This window comes from Pleurodeles waltl, chromosome 3_1 (assembly GCF_031143425.1).
Source record: "Pleurodeles waltl isolate 20211129_DDA chromosome 3_1, aPleWal1.hap1.20221129, whole genome shotgun sequence".
Lineage (NCBI taxonomy): Eukaryota > Metazoa > Chordata > Amphibia > Caudata > Salamandridae > Pleurodeles > Pleurodeles waltl.
Window position 1 is genome coordinate 8,578,027 of NC_090440.1, and position 18,665 is coordinate 8,596,691.

The following is an 18,665-nucleotide window of genomic DNA, read 5'->3' on the forward strand; positions in this document are numbered from 1 at the left end:
CACAGAGGGATGAGAGCCCCTGCTCACTATATGCTTTTCTAAATCATCATCTCATTCTCCTTTTTCCACTCCCTGTGTCCCCCTCTGCTCTCGTCTGGATGACCACCTCTCGTTTCAATGGCCCCTGGTCCTGACCCATGTTCCCTCTGGGTGGTATCTGGATCCCCCACATTGGACCCCTGCTGGATGCTCTCCGGTGGTGCCTGTTTCAGAGAGTAAGATGTGTTTACATTACATGCATGCTAAGCTAGGAAGGTTCCAAGGTTGGAAAGGGAGGGTGGAGTCTGGGTTAGTACTCCTGCCCTCCCTTATATATTTCATTCTTCCACTCAGCTCTGTTCTTCATTCTTTCTTCTTATGATCCTTTCTTTCCTCTCACTTTCTTCTCTCAGTTTTCTATTGCATGTTGCCCCCCTCCCTTGTATCCACTGACTTCTTCTTCTTGTAGTTCACTCTGATTTATTCCTCTCTGGCATCTCTCAGCACCATCTTCAGCTTCTTCTCTCACCAGCTCTTCTCTGCATGTTCTTGCTGTCTTGTATCCATTGATGAGTTAGACGCTGTATCCCGCCAGCGCTGTGTGTGGCGGGTTGCAGGTACTGCAGCGTGGGCTGCACACCCTTGCGGTGTGATCAGTGGCACTGGGTGACCAACTGCTGCCCGTGCGTCACCCAAGGCGGTGTTGTCTCACAGCATGACATTGGCATGTTTTGCAGTCTGCTCCACCAATGCTGGTGGTGTGCCCGGTGGCACAGCACTACCTAGTGCGGGAGTGTGCCCCACCCATGCTGTTGCTGTGCATTACCTAGTGCAGGGGCATGCACAACCCTTTCTGGTGGTGTGCATGGTGCCAGTGCATTGGCATGTCCTTTGGTGTTCGGCTCTTCACCAGTGATGGTGGTGCGCCTGGCAGCTGTGCCAGGAGGTTGGATGTGCACGGCATCACCCCACCCCTCTGTGCCTATGCCCAGTGGGTGAAGGAGTGGATGTGATAATAATGCTGTGACAGTTACATGTAGTAATATGTCTTGCTATCACCATGTCTCTCGTCCACCAACAATGATGTGACATGTGCATGCACGTCTGAGTGGCTCTTGCCTCTGAGTCCAGCAGCTTCCTGCGCTCGGTGAATCGGTAAGAGTTTGAGAGAACCATCTCTAGTTCCCTGTGTGAAGTAACACACCCTCAAAACCTCAACTGCTTCACATCCAGACCCAGAGATGACTTCCTGCTCCAAGTGTCCTGTGTGTATCTTCCTCACTCACTTACTACTGTGAAGTGCATTAAACTCTCTCCGCAGGAGTCCCTGGAACCACTGTCTACTCTCCGCACACCCCACCCGACAGCAGACTCACCTGTCCTTACTCAGATCATCCACAACAGTAGTGATTCCCTACACCCTCCAATCAGAGAATGTCTCCTGACACTAGTTTAACCGCTTCACTCTCACTGGTGTCTCAGTCTGTATGTCTGAACAGTGACTGCTGAAAACCAAATATGACATGCCTTCCTCCATGCTTGAAACAGAGGTGCTTGCTCCTTCACACTTCAGCAGCAGCTCCACATACCACTCTCAGCAGCGCCTCCAATAACACTCTCAGCAGCAGCTCCACATACCACTCTCAGCAGCAGCTCCACATACCACTCTCAGCAGTGCCTCCAATAAGACTCTCAGCAGCAGCTCCACATACCACTCTCAGCAGTGCCTCCAATACCACTCTCAGCAGTGCCTCCAATACCACTCTCTGCAGTTTCTCCAATACCACTCTCAGCAGTGCCTCCAATACCACTCTCAGCAGTGCCTCCAAAAACACTCTCAGCAGTGCCTCCAAAAACACTCTCAGCAGTGCCTCCAATACCACTCTCAGCAGTGCCTCCAAAAACACTCTCAGCAGTGCCTCCAAAAACACTCTCAGCAGAGCCTCCAAAAACACTCTCAGCAGTGCCTTCAATAACACTCTCAGCAGTGCCTCCAATAACACTCTCAGCAGTGCCTCCAATAACACGCTCAGCAGTGCCTCCAAAAACACTCTCAGCAGTGCCTTCAATAACACTCTCAGCAGTGCCTCCAATACCACTCTCTGCAGTGCCTCCAATAACAGCCTCAGCAGTGCCTCCAATACCACTCTCAGCAGTGCCTCCAATACCACTCTCAGCAGTGCCTCCAATACCACTCTCAACAGTGCCTCCAATACCACTCTCAGCAGTGCCTCCAAAAACACTCTCAGCAGTGCCTCCAAAAACACTCTCAGCAGTGCCTCCAAAAACACTCTCATCAGTGCCTCCAATACCACTCTCAGCAGTGCCTCCAAAAACACTCTCAGCAGTGCCTCCAAAAACACTCTCAGCAGAGCCTCCAAAAACACTCTCAGCAGTGCCTTCAATAACACTCTCAGCAGTGCCTCCAATAACACTCTCAGCAGTGCCTCCAAAAACACTCTGAGCAGTGCCTTCAATAACACTCTGAGCAGTGCCTCCAATACCACTCTCAGCAGTGCCTCCAATAACAGTCTCAGCAGTGCCGCCACATAACACTCTCAGCAGTGCCTCCAATAACAGTCTCAGCAGTGCCTCCAATAACAGTCTCAGCAGTGCCTCCAATACCACTCTCAGCAGTGCCTCCAATAACACTCTCAGCAGATGCCTCCAATACCACTCTCAGCAGTGCCTCCAAAAACACTCTCAGCAGTGCCTCCAAAAACACTCTCAGCAGAGCCTCCAATAACACTCTCAGCAGTGCCTCCAATACCACTCTTAGCAGTGCCTCCAATAACACTCTCAGCAGTGCCTCCAATAACAGTCTCAGCAGTGCCTCCAATACCACTCTCAGCAGTGCCTCCAATACCACTCTCAGCAGTGCCTCCAATACCACTCTCAGCAGTGCCTCCAATAACACTCTCAGCAGTGCGTCCAATAACACTCTCAGCAGTGCCTCCAATACCACTCTCAGCAGTGCCTCCAATACCACTCTCAGCAGTGCCTCCAATAACACTCTCAGCAGTGCCTCCAATAACACTCTCAGCAGAGCCTCCAATAACACTCTCATCAGAGCCTCCAATAACACTCTCAGCAGTGCCTCCAATACCACTCTCAGCAGTGCCTCCAATACCACTCTCAGCAGTGCCTCCAAAAACACTCTCAGCAGTGCCTCCAATACCACTCTCAGCAGTGCCTCCAATAACACTCTCAGCAGTGCCTCCAATGACAGTCTCAGCAGTGCCTCCAATAACAGTCTCAGCAGTGCCTCCAATAACACTCTCAGCAGTGCCTCCAATACCACTCTCAGCAGTGCCTCCAATACCACTCTCAGCAGTGCCGCCACATAACACTCTCAGCAGTGCCTCCAAAACCACTCTCAGCAGTGCCTCCAATACCACTCTTAGCAGTGCCTCCAATACCACTCTCAGCAGTGCCTTCAATACCACTCTCAGCAGTGCCTCCAATACCACTCTCAGCAGTGCCTCCAATACCACTCTCAGCAGTGCCTTCAATACCACTCTCAGCAGTGCCTCCAATAACACTCTCAGCAGTGCCTCTAATAACACTCTCAGCAGTACCTCCAATAACAGTCTCAGCAGTGCCTCCAATACCACTCTCAGCAGTGCCTCCAATAACACTCTCAGCAGTGCCTCCAATAACACTCTCTGCAGAGCCTCCAATAACAGTCTCAGCAGTGCCTCCAAAAACACTCTCAGCAGTGCCTCCAATACCACTCTCAGCAGTGCCTCCAATACCACTCTCAGCAGTGCCTCCAATAACACTCTCAGCAGTGCCTCCAATAACACTCTCAGCAGTGCCTCCAATAACACGCTCAGCAGTGCCTCCAATACCACTCTCAGCAGTGCCTCCAATAACACTCTCAGCAGTGCCTCCAATAACACTCTCAGCAGTGCCTCCAATACCACTCTCAGCAGTGCCTCCAATAACACTCTCAGCAGTGCCTCCAATAACACTCTCAGCAGTGCCTCCAATACCACTCTCAGCAGTGCCTCCAATACCACTCTCAGCAGTGCCTCCAATACCACTCTCAGCAGTGCCTCCAATACCAGTCCCAGCAGTGCCTCCAATAACACTCTCAGCAGAGCCTCCAATACCACTCTCAGCACTGCCTCCAATACCACTCTCAGCAGTGCCTCCAAATAACAATATCAGCAGTGCCTCCAATAACACTCTCAGCAGTGCCTCCAATAACACTCTCAGCAGTGCCTCCAATAACAGTCTCAGCAGTGCCTCCAATAACACTCTCAGCAGTGCCTCCAATACCACTCTCAGCAGTGCCTCCAATAACACTCTCAGCAGTGCCTCCAATACCACTCTCAGCAGTGCCTCCAATAACAGTCTCAGCAGTGCCTCCAATAACACTCTCAGCAGTGCCTCCAATAACACTCTCAGCAGTGCCTCCAATACCACTCTCAGCAGTGCCTCCAATAACACTCTCAGCAGTGCCTCCAATAACACTCTACCAGTCCCAGCAGTGCCTCCAATAACACTCTCAGCAGAGCCTCCAATACCACTCTCAGCAGTGCCTCCAATACCACTCTCACCAGTGCCTCCAAATAACAATATCAGCAGTGCCTCCAATAACACTCTCAGCAGTGCCTCCAATAACACTCTCAGCAGTGCCTCCAATAACAGTCTCAGCAGTGCCTCCAATAACAGTCTCAGCAGTGCCTCCAATAACACTCTCAGCAGTGCCTCCAATACCACTCTCAGCAGTGCCTCCAATAACACTCTCAGCAGTGCCTCCAATACCACTCTCAGCAGTGCCTCCAATAACAGTCTCAGCAGTGCCTCCAATAACACTCTCAGCAGTGCCTCCAATAACACTCTCAGCAGTGCCTCCAATACCACTCTCAGCAGTGCCTCCAATAACACTCTCAGCTGTGCCTCCAATAACACTCTCAGCAGTGCCTCCAATGCCACTCTCAGCAGTGCCTCCAATAACACTCTCAGTAGAGCCTCCAATAACACTCTCAGCAGTGCCTCCAATACCACTCTCAGCAGTGCCTCCAATACCACTCTCAGCAGTGCCTCCAATAACACTCTCAGCAGTGCCTCCTATAACACTCTCAGCAGTGCCTCCAATAACACTCTCAGCAGAGCCTCCAATACCACTCTCAGCAGCAGTGCCTCCACTTACCATTCTCAGCAGAGCCTCCAATAACACTCTCAGCAAAGCCTCCAATAACACGCTCAGCAGTGCCTCCAATACCACTCTCAGCAGTGCCTCCAATACCACTCTCAGCAGTGCCTCCAAAAACACTCTCAGAAGTGCCTCCAATAACACTCTCAGCAGTGCCTTCAATACCACTCTCAGCAGTGCCTCCAATAACACTCTCAGCAGTGCCTCCAATACCACTCTCAGCAGTGCCTCCAATAACAGTCTCAGCAGTGCCTCCAATACCACTCTCAGCAGTGCCTCCAATAACACTCTCAGCAGTGCCTCCAATACCACTCTCAGCAGTGCCTCCAATACCACTCTCAGCAGTGCCTCCAATAACACTCTCAGCAGTGCCTCCAATAACACTCTCAGCAGTGCCTCCAATACCACTCTCAGCAGTGCCTCCAAAAACACTCTCAGCAGTGCCTCCAATACCACTCTCAGCAGTGCCTCCAATACCACTCTCAGCAGTGCCTTCAATGCCACTCTCAGCAGTGCCTTCAATAACACGCTCAGCAGTGCGTCCAATAACACTCTCAGCAGCGCCTCCAATAACACTCTCAGCAGTGCCGCCACATAACACTCTCAGCAGTGCCTCCACATACCATTCTCAGCAGCACCTCCAATAACACTCTCAGCAGTGCCTCCAATAACAGTCTCAGCAGTGCCTCCAATACCACTCTCAGCAGTGCCTCCAATAACACTCTCAGCAGTGCCTCCAATACCACTCTCAGCAGTGCCTCCAATAACAGTCTCAGCAGTGCCTCCAATAACACTCTCAGCAGAGCCTCCAATACCACTCTCAGCAGTGCCTCCAATACCACTCTCAGCAGTGCCTCCAAATAACAATATCAGCAGTGCCTCCAATACCACTCTCAGCAGTGCCTCCAATAACAGTCTCAACAGTGCCTCCAATAACACTCTCAGCAGTGCCTCCAATAACACTCTCAGCAGTGCCTTCAATAACACTCTCAGCAGTGCCTCCAATACCACTCTCAGCAGTGCCTCCAATAACACTCTCAGCTGTGCCTCCAATAACACTCTCAGCAGTGCCTCCAATACCACTCTCAGCAGTGCCTCCAATAACACTCTCAGCAGAGCCTCCAATAACACTCTCAGCAGTGCCTCCAATACCACTCTCAGCAGTGCCTCCAATACCACTCTCAGCAGTGCCTCCAATAACACTCTCAGCAGTGCCTCCTATAACACTCTCAGCAGTGCCTCCAATAACACTCTCAGCAGAGCCTCCAATACCACTCTCAGCAGCAGTGCCTCCACTTACCATTCTCAGCAGAGCCTCCAATAACACTCTCAGCAAAGCCTCCAATAACACACTCAGCAGTGCCTCCAATACCACTCTCAGCAGTGCCTCCAATACCACTCTCAGCAGTGCCTCCAATAACACTCTCAGAAGTGCCTCCAATAACACTCTCAGCAGTGCCTTCAATAACACTCTCAGCAGTGCCTCCAATACCACTCTCAGCAGTGCCTCCAATAACAGTCTCAGCAGTGCCTCCAATAACACTCTCAGCAGTGCCTCCAATAACACTCTCAGCAGTGCGTCCAATAACACTCTCAGCAGTGCCTCCAATAACACTCTCAACAGTGCCTCCAATACCACTCTCAGCAGTGCCTCCAATAGCACTCTCAGCAGTGCCTCCAATAACACTCTCAGCAGTGCCTCCAATACCACTCTCAGCAGTGCCTCCAAAAACACTCCCAGCAGTGCCTCCAATACCACTCTCAGCAGTGCCTCCAAAAACACTCTCAGCAGTGCCTCCAATACCACTCTCAGCAGTGCCTCCAATACCACTCTCAGCAGTGCCTCCAATACCACTCTCAGCAGTGCCTTCAATAACACGCTCAGCAGTGCGTCCAATAACACTCTCAGCAGTGCCTCCAATAACACTCTCAGCAGTGCCGCCACATAACACTCTCAGCAGTGCCTCCACATACCATTCTCAGCAGTGCCTCCAATAACACTCCCAGCAGTGCCTCCAATATCACTCTCAGCAGTGCCTCCAATAACACTCTCAGCAGTGCCTCCACATACCATTCTCAGCAGTGCCTCCAATACCACTCTCAGCAGTGCCTCCAATAACACTCTCAGCAGTGCCTCCAATAACACTCTCAGCAGTGCCTCCAATAACACTCTCAGCAGCAGTGCCTCCACTTACCACTCTTAGTAATGCCTCCACATACCACTCTCAGCAGTGCGTCCACATAACACTCTCAGCAGCAGTGCCTCCACATACCACTCTCAGCAGTGCGTCCACATAACACTCTCAGCAGCAGTACCTCCACATACCACTCTCAGCAGTGCCGCCACATAACACTCTCAGAAGTGCCTCCACATAACACTCTCAGCAGTCCCCCCACATACCACTCTCATCAGTGCCTCCACATAACACTCTCAGCAGCAGTGCCTCCACATACCACTCTCAGCAGTGCCGCCACAAAGCACTCTCAGCAGTGCCTCTACATACAACTCTCAGCACTGCCCCCACATACCACTCTCAGCAGTGCTGCCACATACCACCCTCAGCAGTACCCCCACATACCACTCTCATCATTGCCCCCACATACCACTCTCAGCAGTGTCTCCACATACCAGTCTCAGCAGTGCTTCCATATACCAGTCTCAGCAGTGCCTCCACATACCAGTCTCAGCAGTGCCTCCACATGCCAGTCTCAGCAGTGCATCCTCATACCAGTCTCAGCAGTGCCTCCACATACCAGTCTCAGCAGTGCTTCTATATACCAGCCTGCGCAGTGCGTCCACATACCAGTCTCAGCAGTGCCTCCACATACCAGTCTCAGCAGGGCCTCCACATACGTCTCAGCATTGCCTCCACATACCAGTCTCAATCTCAGCAGTGCATTCACGTATCAGTCTCAGCATTGCCTCCACATACCAGTCTCAGCAGCGCATTCACGTATCAGTCTCAGCATTGCCTCAACATACCAGTCTCAATCTCAGCAGTGCATTCACATACCAGTCTCAGCCGTGCCTCCACATACCAGTCTCAGTTTCAGCAGTGCCTCCACATACCAGTCTCAGCAGTGCATCCACATACCAGTGTCAGCAGTGCCTCCACATACCAGTCTCAGCAGTGCCTCGACATACCAGTCTCAGCAGGGCCTCCACATACCAGCCTCAGCAGGGCCTCCACATACTAGTCTCCGTATATTGCCTACTTATAACAGTTTCAGCAGTGCCTTCACATACCAGTCTCACTCACAGCAGTGCCCCCACATACCAGTCCCAACAGTGTCTCCACATACCAGTCTCAGCAGTGCTTCCACATACCAGTCTCAGCAGTGCCTCCACATGCCAGTCTCAGCAGTGCCTCCACATACCAGTCTCAGCAGTGCCTCCACATACCAGTCTGCACAGTGCCTCCACATACCAGTCTGCACAGTGCCTCCACATACCAGTCTCAGCAGTGTCTCCACATACCAGTCTCAGCAGTGCCTCCACATACCAGTCTCGGCAGTGCTTCTTTATACCAGTCTCAGCAGTGCCTCCACATACCAGTCTCAGCAGTGCCTCCATATACCAGTCTCAGCAGTGCATCCACATAGCAGTCTCAGCAGTGTCTCCACATACCAGTCTCAGCATTGCCGCTACATCCAAGTCTCAATGTCAGCAGTGCATTCAAGTATCAGTCTCAGCATTGCCTCAACATACCAGTCTCAATCTCAGCAGTGCATTCACATACCAGTCTCAGCCGTGCCTCCACATAGCAGTCTCAGTTTCAGCAGTGCATTCACATACCAGTCTCAGCATTGTCCCCACATCCCAGTCTCAGTCTCAGCAGTGCATTCATATACCAGTCTCACCAGTGCTTCTTTATACCAGTCTCAGCAGGGCCTCCACATACCAGTCTCAGCAGTGCTTCCACATACCAGTCTCAGCAGTGCCTCCACATACCAGTCTCAGCAGTGCTTCTTTATACCAGTCTCAGCAGGGCCTCCACATACCAGTCTCAGCAGTGTCTCCACATACAAGTCTCAGCAGTGATTCTATATACCAGTCTGCACAGTGCCTCCACATACCAGTCTCAGTTTCAGCAGTGCATTCACATATCAGTCTCAGCATTGCCCCCACATCCCAGTCTCAGTCTCAGCAGTGCATTCACATACCAGTCTCAGCAGTGCATTCACATACCAGTCTCAGCAGTGCATTCATATACCAGTCTCAGCAGTGCTTCCATATACCAGTCTCAGCAGTGCCTCCACATACCAGTCTCAGCAGTGCTTCTTTATACCAGTCTCAGCAGGGCCTCCACATACCAGTCTCAGCAGTGTCTCCACATACAAGTCTCAGCAGTGATTCTATATACCAGTCTGCACAGTGCCTCCACATGCCAGTCTCAGCAGTGCATCCACATACCAGTCTCAGCAGTACATCCACATACCAGTCTCAGCAGTGTCTCCACATACCAGTCTCAGCAGTGCTTCTATATACTAGTCTGCACAGTGCCTCCACATACCAGTCTCGGCAGTGCATTCATATACCAGTCTCAGCAGTGCCTCCACATACCAGTCTCAGCAGGGCCTCCACATACCAGTGTCCGTATATTGCCTACTTATAACAGTTTCAGCAGTGCCTTCACATACCAGTCTGACTCTCAGCAGTGCCCCCACATACAAGTCCCAACAGTGTCTCCACATACCAGTCTCAGCAGTGCCTCCACATACCAGTCTCAGCAGTGCCTCCACATACCAGTCTCAGCAGTGCCCCACATACCAGTCTCAGCAGTGCATCCACATACCAGTCTCAGCAGTGCATCTACATACCAGTCTCAGCAGTGCCTCCACATAAGTGTCAGCATTGTCTCCACATACCAGTCTCTGTAGATTGTCTACTTATATCAGTTTCAGAAGTGCCTTCACATACCAGTCCCAGCAGTGTCTCCCCATACCAGTCTCGGCACTGCCCCCACATACCAGTCTCAGCCGTGCCTCCACATACCAGTCTCAGCAGTGCCTCCACATACCAGTCTCAGCAGTGCCTCCACATACTAGTCTCAGCAGTGCCTCCACATACCAGTCTCAGCAGTGCATCCACATACCAGTCTCAGCAGTGTCTCCACATACCAGTCTCAGTAGTGCCTCCACATACCAGTCTCAGCAGTGCAATCATATACCAGTCTCAGCAGTGCATCCACATACCAGTCTCAGCAGTGCATTCATATACCAGTCTCAGCAGTGCCTCCACATACCAGTCTCAGCAGTGCCTCCACATACTAGTCTCAGCAGTGCCTCCACATACCAGTCTCAGCAGTGCATCCACATACCAGTCTCAGCAGTGTCTCCACATACCAGTCTCAGCAGTGCCTCCACATACCAGTCTCAGCAGTGCAATCATATACCAGTCTCAGCAGTGCATCCACATACCAGTCTCAGCAGTGCATTCATATACCAGTCTCAGCAGTGCATTAATATACCAGTCTCAGCAGTGCATCCACATACCAGTCTCAGCAGTGTATTCACATAACAGTCTCAGCATTGCCTCCTTACATCAGTGACTCCACAGTGCCTCTCCAGGCCGTCTGAGCAGTGCCTACACATACCAGCCTTGTCAGAAATTGAGTTATCACGTTGGGATGTGGGTGCCCCTATCAACTTGAGGTAAGGACGCAACACAATTTTAAGAGAATATATTTCATGGTAGAGTTATATCATATCCAATAAACTGAATATAAAAATATTGTCTTTCAATAATTCTTAGGTAAAATATTGAGAACCCAAGTATCTTCAACATTCATATTGTCCTATTTTGCATCCTGAACATCGACTACAAACATAATGCACTTCTTTAATCCCTGCGTAAAATACAAATACACATACACTGCAAACAGAACATTGTCCACAAAATACTGTTATACCTCTTTAAGCATAAATTTGCCCTACATAATACAATATTTTTCATACCTAAACTGATTATTAAACCATAAAAACCATCTCAAAATAGTTTTAAGCTAATAAAAATCACTCTAAACTTACAAAAAAGTACAGTTGACAAAAAATACTTCTCTCAAGAAACTATAACTCGCCCTGCCATGCGCACTTTTCTCATCAATAATATTATTGCACGTTACAGTTATTTTGTAAATTATGTGATAGATGACATCACTATTGATGTAGTATGTGGGGTGAGTAGCAGTGCATGGCGAGGGCGTGAGTTATAGTTACCTTAAGGCAAGAGTTATAGTTTCTTCGACATAAGTATAACTATAACTGTTGAATGTTTATGGTTTTGTGAGTGTAAAATCTGACACTAACTATAAAATCCCTCTAACTTTTGTTTTTTTGTGTGATTTTTTTAAGGCTTTTTACATTCTGTTTTCTGACTATAACATCCCATAACCATTGTTTTTTTCAGTGACTTTCTGGTTTTTTTTAACGTTAAGTAATATTTAATTACCTTACGTTAATCCAACCAGCCAGGCTCTGAGTCCAGACCCTTCTAGGCACCTTGGCCACGGGGCCCCTTTTCCCAGGCAGATTTGGTCACTGGGGTCCAATCCCCAGTGTCTGGCCAATTAGTGGAAGGGGAAAGAGGCCATGACCCCTCTACCCTGGCAGATTTTTGCTCCAGGGATACCATCCCCGGGGGCCAGCCACTTCATGCTCGGTACCCTGGCCCCACCTAGGGCACCCAGTGTACACTGTTTGGGGCCACAGGAGGAGCCCCAGGGTCCCTGCACGCAAGAAGCAGCAAAAGAATCTGCTCCATGCGTGCGGGAGCAAATGTTTCATGTGTTTTTCTGCCCACTTGACAGTGGACAGGGAAACAGATGAAGAGTCTGCTCCCAGCGGGCAGGAGCAGTTTTCTTGCTTCCACCCACTGTGGTCAGACTGACTGTCTGCTCTCGCTTGGCAGGAGCTGTCATAGTTCCACCCAAGGGAAAGCAAACATCTATGTCCAGAGGGTGGAGGGTGGTGCTCCCCTGGACCATTTATGACTCCAGGAGAGGACAGCGCAGCACTCTTCTTTTGTATTTGCACGGCCTGGCCCTGGAGCGGTGGTTGTCCCCAGGGACAAAAACGGCCTTGGAGGGTTGCCACGCTGCCCCCCAATTCAGAAGATAGTCCTGGCCCCAGGGAGGTGGTGGTTCCCGGGGGTGGAAACAGTCTGAGGGGGGGGGGGGTGTTTGCATGCTCCTACTCCCATTACACACAAATACCTTGCCCTGTGGAGGTAGTGGTCCTTGGGGCCGAAATCAGCCATGAGGAGAAGGGGTCTCGTTTGTCCCCCTCCTCAAAATACTAATTGAGGTTTGCCCCAGGGACCTGGCCCACCCGGGGGCTGAAGTATAAACAAGTGCAAGAGACTGCACTTGTTGTTTTGTTGTTGTTTTTTTGGCAGAGATGTGCAGATCCTCTGTGACTATTGTGGAAAAAAATTGAAAAAGATTGCAATTTTGCCCAGGGACCCAGCCTAGGGGGTCAGGGTATTCCTGCTTTGCTCTGTTCTCTTTTTGTTTTACGTTTTTTGGGGGGACTCAGCTGAGTTCGAGTCCCAAGATGTCTGCCAACACTTCCTGATTGAAGTGTTGGTAGCCAATCAGATATCAGCATGGGACTGTCGGATCGGCAGAGGATCTGCATGACTAGAAATCTATGTTGCTTTTTCCCTTAAAATCTTAAGAACTGCTAAACAGATTTACACATCACAAGAAGAGATCTTCTGGACCAAGATCCTTTTTCTGCCAGATTTGGTGTGATTCCGCTCAGCGGTTCGGGCTGTCGTCATGTTGAAAATTCTGATGGGAAACTTCCAGGGCCACATTTACCATGTTCACTCCAACGTATGTAACAGTAGGAAAAGTGATGGGATTTGGAGGGGTCCGTTTACTATTCCCACTTCAATGTAAGCTAAAGTAGGAAAAGTGTTGGACTTTGGAGGGGTCCGTTTACTATTCTTACTCCAATGTAAGCTAAAGTAGGAAAAGTGTTGGACTTTGGAGGGGTCAGTTTACTATTCCCACTCCAACGTAAGCTCAAGTAGGAAAAGTGTTGGACTTTGGATGAGTCTATTTACTATTCCCACTCCAACGTAAGCTAAAGTAGGAAAAGTGTTGGACTTTGGAGGGGTCAGTTTACTATTCCCACTCCAACGTAAGCTAAAGAAGGAAAAGTGTTGGACTTTGGAGGGGTCAGTTTACTATTCCCACTCCAACGTAAGCCAAAGAAGGAAAAGTGTTGGACTTTGGAGGGGTCCGTTTACTATTCCCACTCCAACGTAAGCTAGAGTAGGAAAAGTGTTGGACTTTGGAGGGGTCCGTTTACTATTCCCACTCCAACATAAGTTAAAGTAGAAAAAGTGTTGGACTTTGGAGGGGTCCGTTTAATATTACCACTCCAACGTAAGCTAAAGTAGGAAAAGTGTTGGACTTTGGAGGGGTCTGTTTACTATTCCCACTCCAACGTAAGCTAAAGAAGGAAAAGTGTTGGACTTTGGAGGGGTCCGTTTACTATTCCCACGTCAGCGTAAGCTAAAGAAGGAAAAGTGTTGGACTTTGGAGGGGGTAGATTTCCTTTCTCAATTCAATCAAAGCAACAATAGGTAAAACGTTGGAGAGGTCAGAATTATAATTCTTTTTACATAAAACCTTTCAATATAGACCTAAATATGTAAAGCTATTTAAAAGAATAAACGTATTATTAAATATAAAACAAATATAATTAAATTGGAAAATACCCATTTAATATTACAAATACAAAGTAACATTTCATAAACAATTTTAAAATAAAACACTTATGTCCCTAAGACAAAGACAGACAAAAATTTAAAGTTAGTAAAAACTATTATAAAAATGAAACTTCTTACCATTGTGTCCTATTTTACTAGTCTCAGCAGGGCATCCTTTCACCATTCTAGCCAGTGCCTCGCCATACCAGTATGAGCTATGGCTTCATTCACCAGTCATAACCGGTACGGGAATCCATGGCATCAATGTACTCAGTGCCTCTCAGCAGAACTCCCTTAATCTCAGCAGTCTCTCGTCACACTAGTCTTCACAGTACCCCCTTATGACAACCCAGAAGTGCCTCCATCCACCAGTCTCCTCTTCAGTGCCCCCACTCACCAGTCTCAGCAGTGCCTCCATTCACCAGTCTCAGCAGTGCCTCCATTCACCAGTCTCAGCAGTGCCTCCATTCACTAGTCTCAGCAGTGCCTCCATTCACTAGTCTCAGCAGTGCCTCCATTCACTAGTCTCAGCAGTGCCTCCATTCACCAGCTTCAACAATGTCTCTTCACATGTCTCAGCAGTGCCTCCATTCACTAGCTTCAACAAAGTCTCTCCACATGTCTCAGCAATGCCTCCTTTCACCAGTCTCAGCAGTACCTTCATTCACTAGTCTCAGCAGTGCCTCCATCCACCATTCTCCTCTTCAGTGCCCCCACTCACCAGTCTCAGCAGTGCCTCCATTCACCAGTCTCAGCAGTACCTTCATTCACTAGTCTCAGCAGTGCCTCCATTCACCAGCTTCAACAATGTCTCTTCACATGTCTCAGCAGTGCCCGCACAGGCTGCTGGTTAGATTACTTTGAACAATGTTTGTTGTGCGCATTGCATGTAGGGCCCTCTGAAATGCTGCCCAGTGCATGGCATGTATAGGTGTCTTTGGAAGTTTCCTGCTGCATGTGGCATGTAAGGTCCTATGATATGCTAGCAAGTGGCACGTTTACTACTCCATTGCATGGCGTGTTTACTCCTCCAGTGCAAGGTGTGTTTAGTCCTCCAGCGCATGGCATGTTTACTCCTCCAGCGCATGGCATGTTTACTCCTCCAGCGCATGGCATGTTTACTCCTCCAGTGCATGACATGTTTACTCCTCCAGTGCATGGCATGTTTACTCCTCCAGCGCATGGCATGTTTACTCCTCCAGCGCATGGCATGTTTACGCCTCCAGCGCATGGCATGTTTACTCCTCCAGCGCATGGCATGTTTACTCCTCCAGTGCTCCAGTGCAGGGCATGTTTACTCCTCCAGTGCATGGCATGTTTACTTGTCTTTGAAAGTATTGGAGGCTTTATCTGACATCATGCTTTCCTCCAATGTCCCCAGAGGTGAGATGAAGGGTGAGGCCCCACCAGAGGTCGATGTCTGGGAGATCCTGAAGGGGGCGCCCCCTTCTGAGTACGAGAAGATTGCCTTCCAGTATGGCATCACTGACCTCAGGGGTCTGCTCAAGCGTCTGAAGAAGATGAAGAAAGAGGACAAGAAGAGCACAGGTGAGGTGGGGTCATGGATGCCGTGCTCCTGAATAGTGCCTGTGGCCGGTCACTGCCTGACTGTCCTATCAGTGTCTCCCTGTTAGAGTACCTGCCTCTAGGCACTTGACCAAAGGACCTCAGTGAACTCCAGTGTCAGATAACTCCATAGCTGAAAAGAAAAAACACCCCCCCACACAAACACAAACACACACAACAAGCATATGCAACTCCTAAATATCTAGACTGGCTAGTTAGACTGACTGATGGTCCAATTATTTTATTTTTATTTGAACTTTATTCTATTACTTTCGTATTCTGGGGGTATTCATATACATGCAGGGAGGACTTTTACTCCTGGACAGATCTTCACAAAAGTTGGCATGCTGAAGCTCATCTGACTAAGCTAGTAAACTGCTAAATTTCAAGCCACTCTGCCAGCAGGGTCAAAATAATAGGTAAATCCAAAAATGCATTTTGAATGGAAAGTGTGTCTGAACCCAGACATAGTATATTTATATAAATGATATGTGTAGCTATGGTTAGATCAGAGTTTCCATAGGAAGAGTCTTTTTTGTTTTGGTAATACTTGGGCACCATTTGATGAATCTTCACAAAACTTTCTAAAAAAAAATAAAGTGCATCCAGCTCGCTCTTTCCTGGAAAGTTTCCATGCAATCCATCAAGGGAGGGCTGACAAAAAGAGGGGCAATTTTATGCAATTTCCACAGGGAAATTCAGACAGTGATACAGAAAAAACAGCTGAACACAATTGAACCAAATTTAACAGAAAGCTAGATCTTTACTCAGAAAGGTACATTTTGTGAGTTGGTGCAAATCTGTTCAACCATTTTTGGAATTAAGGCTTACAATTTATAGCTATATTGACAGATGGCGTACAGAGAAGCTGTGATTGGCCACCCAAATTGAACTACTCCATCCTGATTGGTTGGTCGCATCCTGAACAATACTTTGTAGCGGACATTACAAGATTCTGGGACATGGTCCCATGTGTCCTGAAAATGAAACAAAAAAATATAGAAGGGGCGGATTGGGCACTCCCTGACCCCCAGTGCATGCAGGGGGTCCTAACATATTTCAGCAGCCATGGCAGGACGTGGGGACATGGTCCTCACTGAAATGCATTGCATTGATTGGCAGGCTTTGAGGGTCACAAAAAGGAGCTCATGTGAAGTGTGATATATTTTATTTACATTATAAACCATTTTTTAATGGTGTCATGCTTTATTTTAAAAATTGTGGTGTGTTCCGAGGTGATTTTATCCTGTGGAAAATGAGGATCCTCTTCTGGGATTTGATGAGCCGTGTTTGAGTGAAAATTGTTTTCACTCATGATTTTCTCATAGAAGTTATGAAAGGTGCAACTAAGGCTAAAATGAGATTGGATTTTCTATCAAATCACACTGTTTTCCGCAGCCACATGAGACTAAAGTCTGGCATTCTGAGTAAAACATTTACTCCTCATTGCAGCAGCCTCTGAGCTGATACCCAGGGTTGTACTGAAGCTTCAGCACTGTGTGCTGATAAACATCTAGAGCGCTAACATCCTGTAGTTATTACAAAATGTGTGGGACTCCTGAAGCCATCTTGATGGAATCACAGCTGTAAAACTGAAAACTGCTCTAAATGAGGAAATGAGGACGCATGATAACAAAAATATCTCCTAAGATACTCACCCAAGACAAAAGTGCCCAAATGTAGCACAAATGTAACCGGAACACAGCCCAGTGGTAGAAATGTGCAAAATTCTAAAATAACTTCTGCAACAAATAATCAAGTGAACCATTGGATAAAAAAACATAAAAATAACAACTTATTTAAAAGCCTTTTTTTGCAGTTTGAACGCCCAGAAAAACATGCATGCCAGAAAACTGATTCAGACTGGACACTCACAATTTTGGAAGCCAAACATGGGTTTATGTTGGCTGCCTCCTGCCCCACACGCCTCTGCTTCAAGAGAAGTGAATGGGGAAAATACATTCCTGTCATTTATTTTCAAACTCTCCCTCTTTCCTCTTCTAAAATATTGGCATGAATGGAAAGGTATAAAGCACTAATCATAGATTCTGTGGGAAACAAAACGTCATTTTGTTCATTTCTCAAGGATGTTTTAGGTTTTACAGTTTTGATTCCATGAGCATGATTTCAGGTGTACCACACTTTTGTCATAAATACGGAGTGTCAGCGCTCGAGGTGTTCATTAGAACACTGTGGGGAGGGGTGGGGTAGGGGCACGGACTCGGCCAACGGAGGGTTGGTGGAGTGCAGGCGGGGCAGTGGCACCACAACAGAGGGGAGGGAGGCAGGGCGGCATGAGAGCCTGTGGCAGCACCACAAACCACGAAAGGCAGACGAGAGGGGCAGTGGCAGCACAGTGGACCAAGGAGGGCAGGGTGGATGGGGCAGGGGCACAGACTCGGATGATGGAGGGCAGGAGAGAGGTGGCATGGGCACACAGCATGAACCATGGTGGTCTCGGGGAGGGAGGCAACAAGCAGATCATACAGGGCAGGCAGGAGGGGCACAGCAGACCCGGGAGGGCAGGATGGATGGGGCAGGGGCACAGACTCGGATGATGGAGGGCAGGAGAGAGGTGGCAGAGGCCGCAAGCTCACCACTTAGGGCAGGTGAGAAGGTCAGTGTGAGCACAATAGATGCACAGGACAGGCAGGAGGGCAGCGACAGCACAGGGAACCATGGCGGGAAAGGGGGAGGTGACAGGTGCATGGACAACTGAGGCAAGGGGGCAGGGGCGGGGCAAGAAGCTGTTCACGCAGGGCAGGAGGGAGGGGAAGTGACAACACAATGATCAGTGGAGTGCAGGAGCAAGGGGGCATGGGCACACAGCAGGGAGGGAGGCAACAAGCGGATCATACAGGGCAGCAGGAGGGGCACAGCAGACCACAGCAGATCCGGGAGGGCAGGAGCGAGGGGGCATGGGCACACAGCAGGCAGGGAGGCAACAAGCGGATCATACTGGGCAGGGAGGAGGGGCACAGCAGACCAGAGAGGGCAGGAGCGAGGGGCACAGCAGACCCAGGAGGCAGGAGCGAGGAGCATGGACCATGGAGGGCAGGAGGAAAGGGACAGGCATGGACTTAGACAACAGTGCACACAGAGAGAGTGGAGCCTGGACAACAACCTGACCAGGGCGAGCAGGAGGAGGGGGCATGGGCAGCACAAGGGACCATGGAGGGGGCTAGGGGTGCTATGAAGGGGCATGGCATACATTAATTAGCATGTGGGCGGGCG

At 49.2% G+C, this 18,665-nt stretch overlaps 1 protein-coding gene across 1 annotated transcript in view; it reads left to right on the top strand.

Annotated features, from left to right (window-relative positions):
• The window catches only part of MYBPC3 (myosin binding protein C3), a 337,466-nt gene that overhangs the window by 107,976 nt on the left and 210,825 nt on the right, over window positions 1-18,665 (top strand). Inside the window, exons 10-12 of the mRNA XM_069221629.1 lie at window positions 213-215; window positions 1,111-1,134; window positions 15,247-15,413. Coding sequence (XP_069077730.1) covers window positions 213-215; window positions 1,111-1,134; window positions 15,247-15,413 — 194 coding nt within the window. The remainder of the gene's footprint in view (window positions 1-212; window positions 216-1,110; window positions 1,135-15,246; window positions 15,414-18,665) is intronic.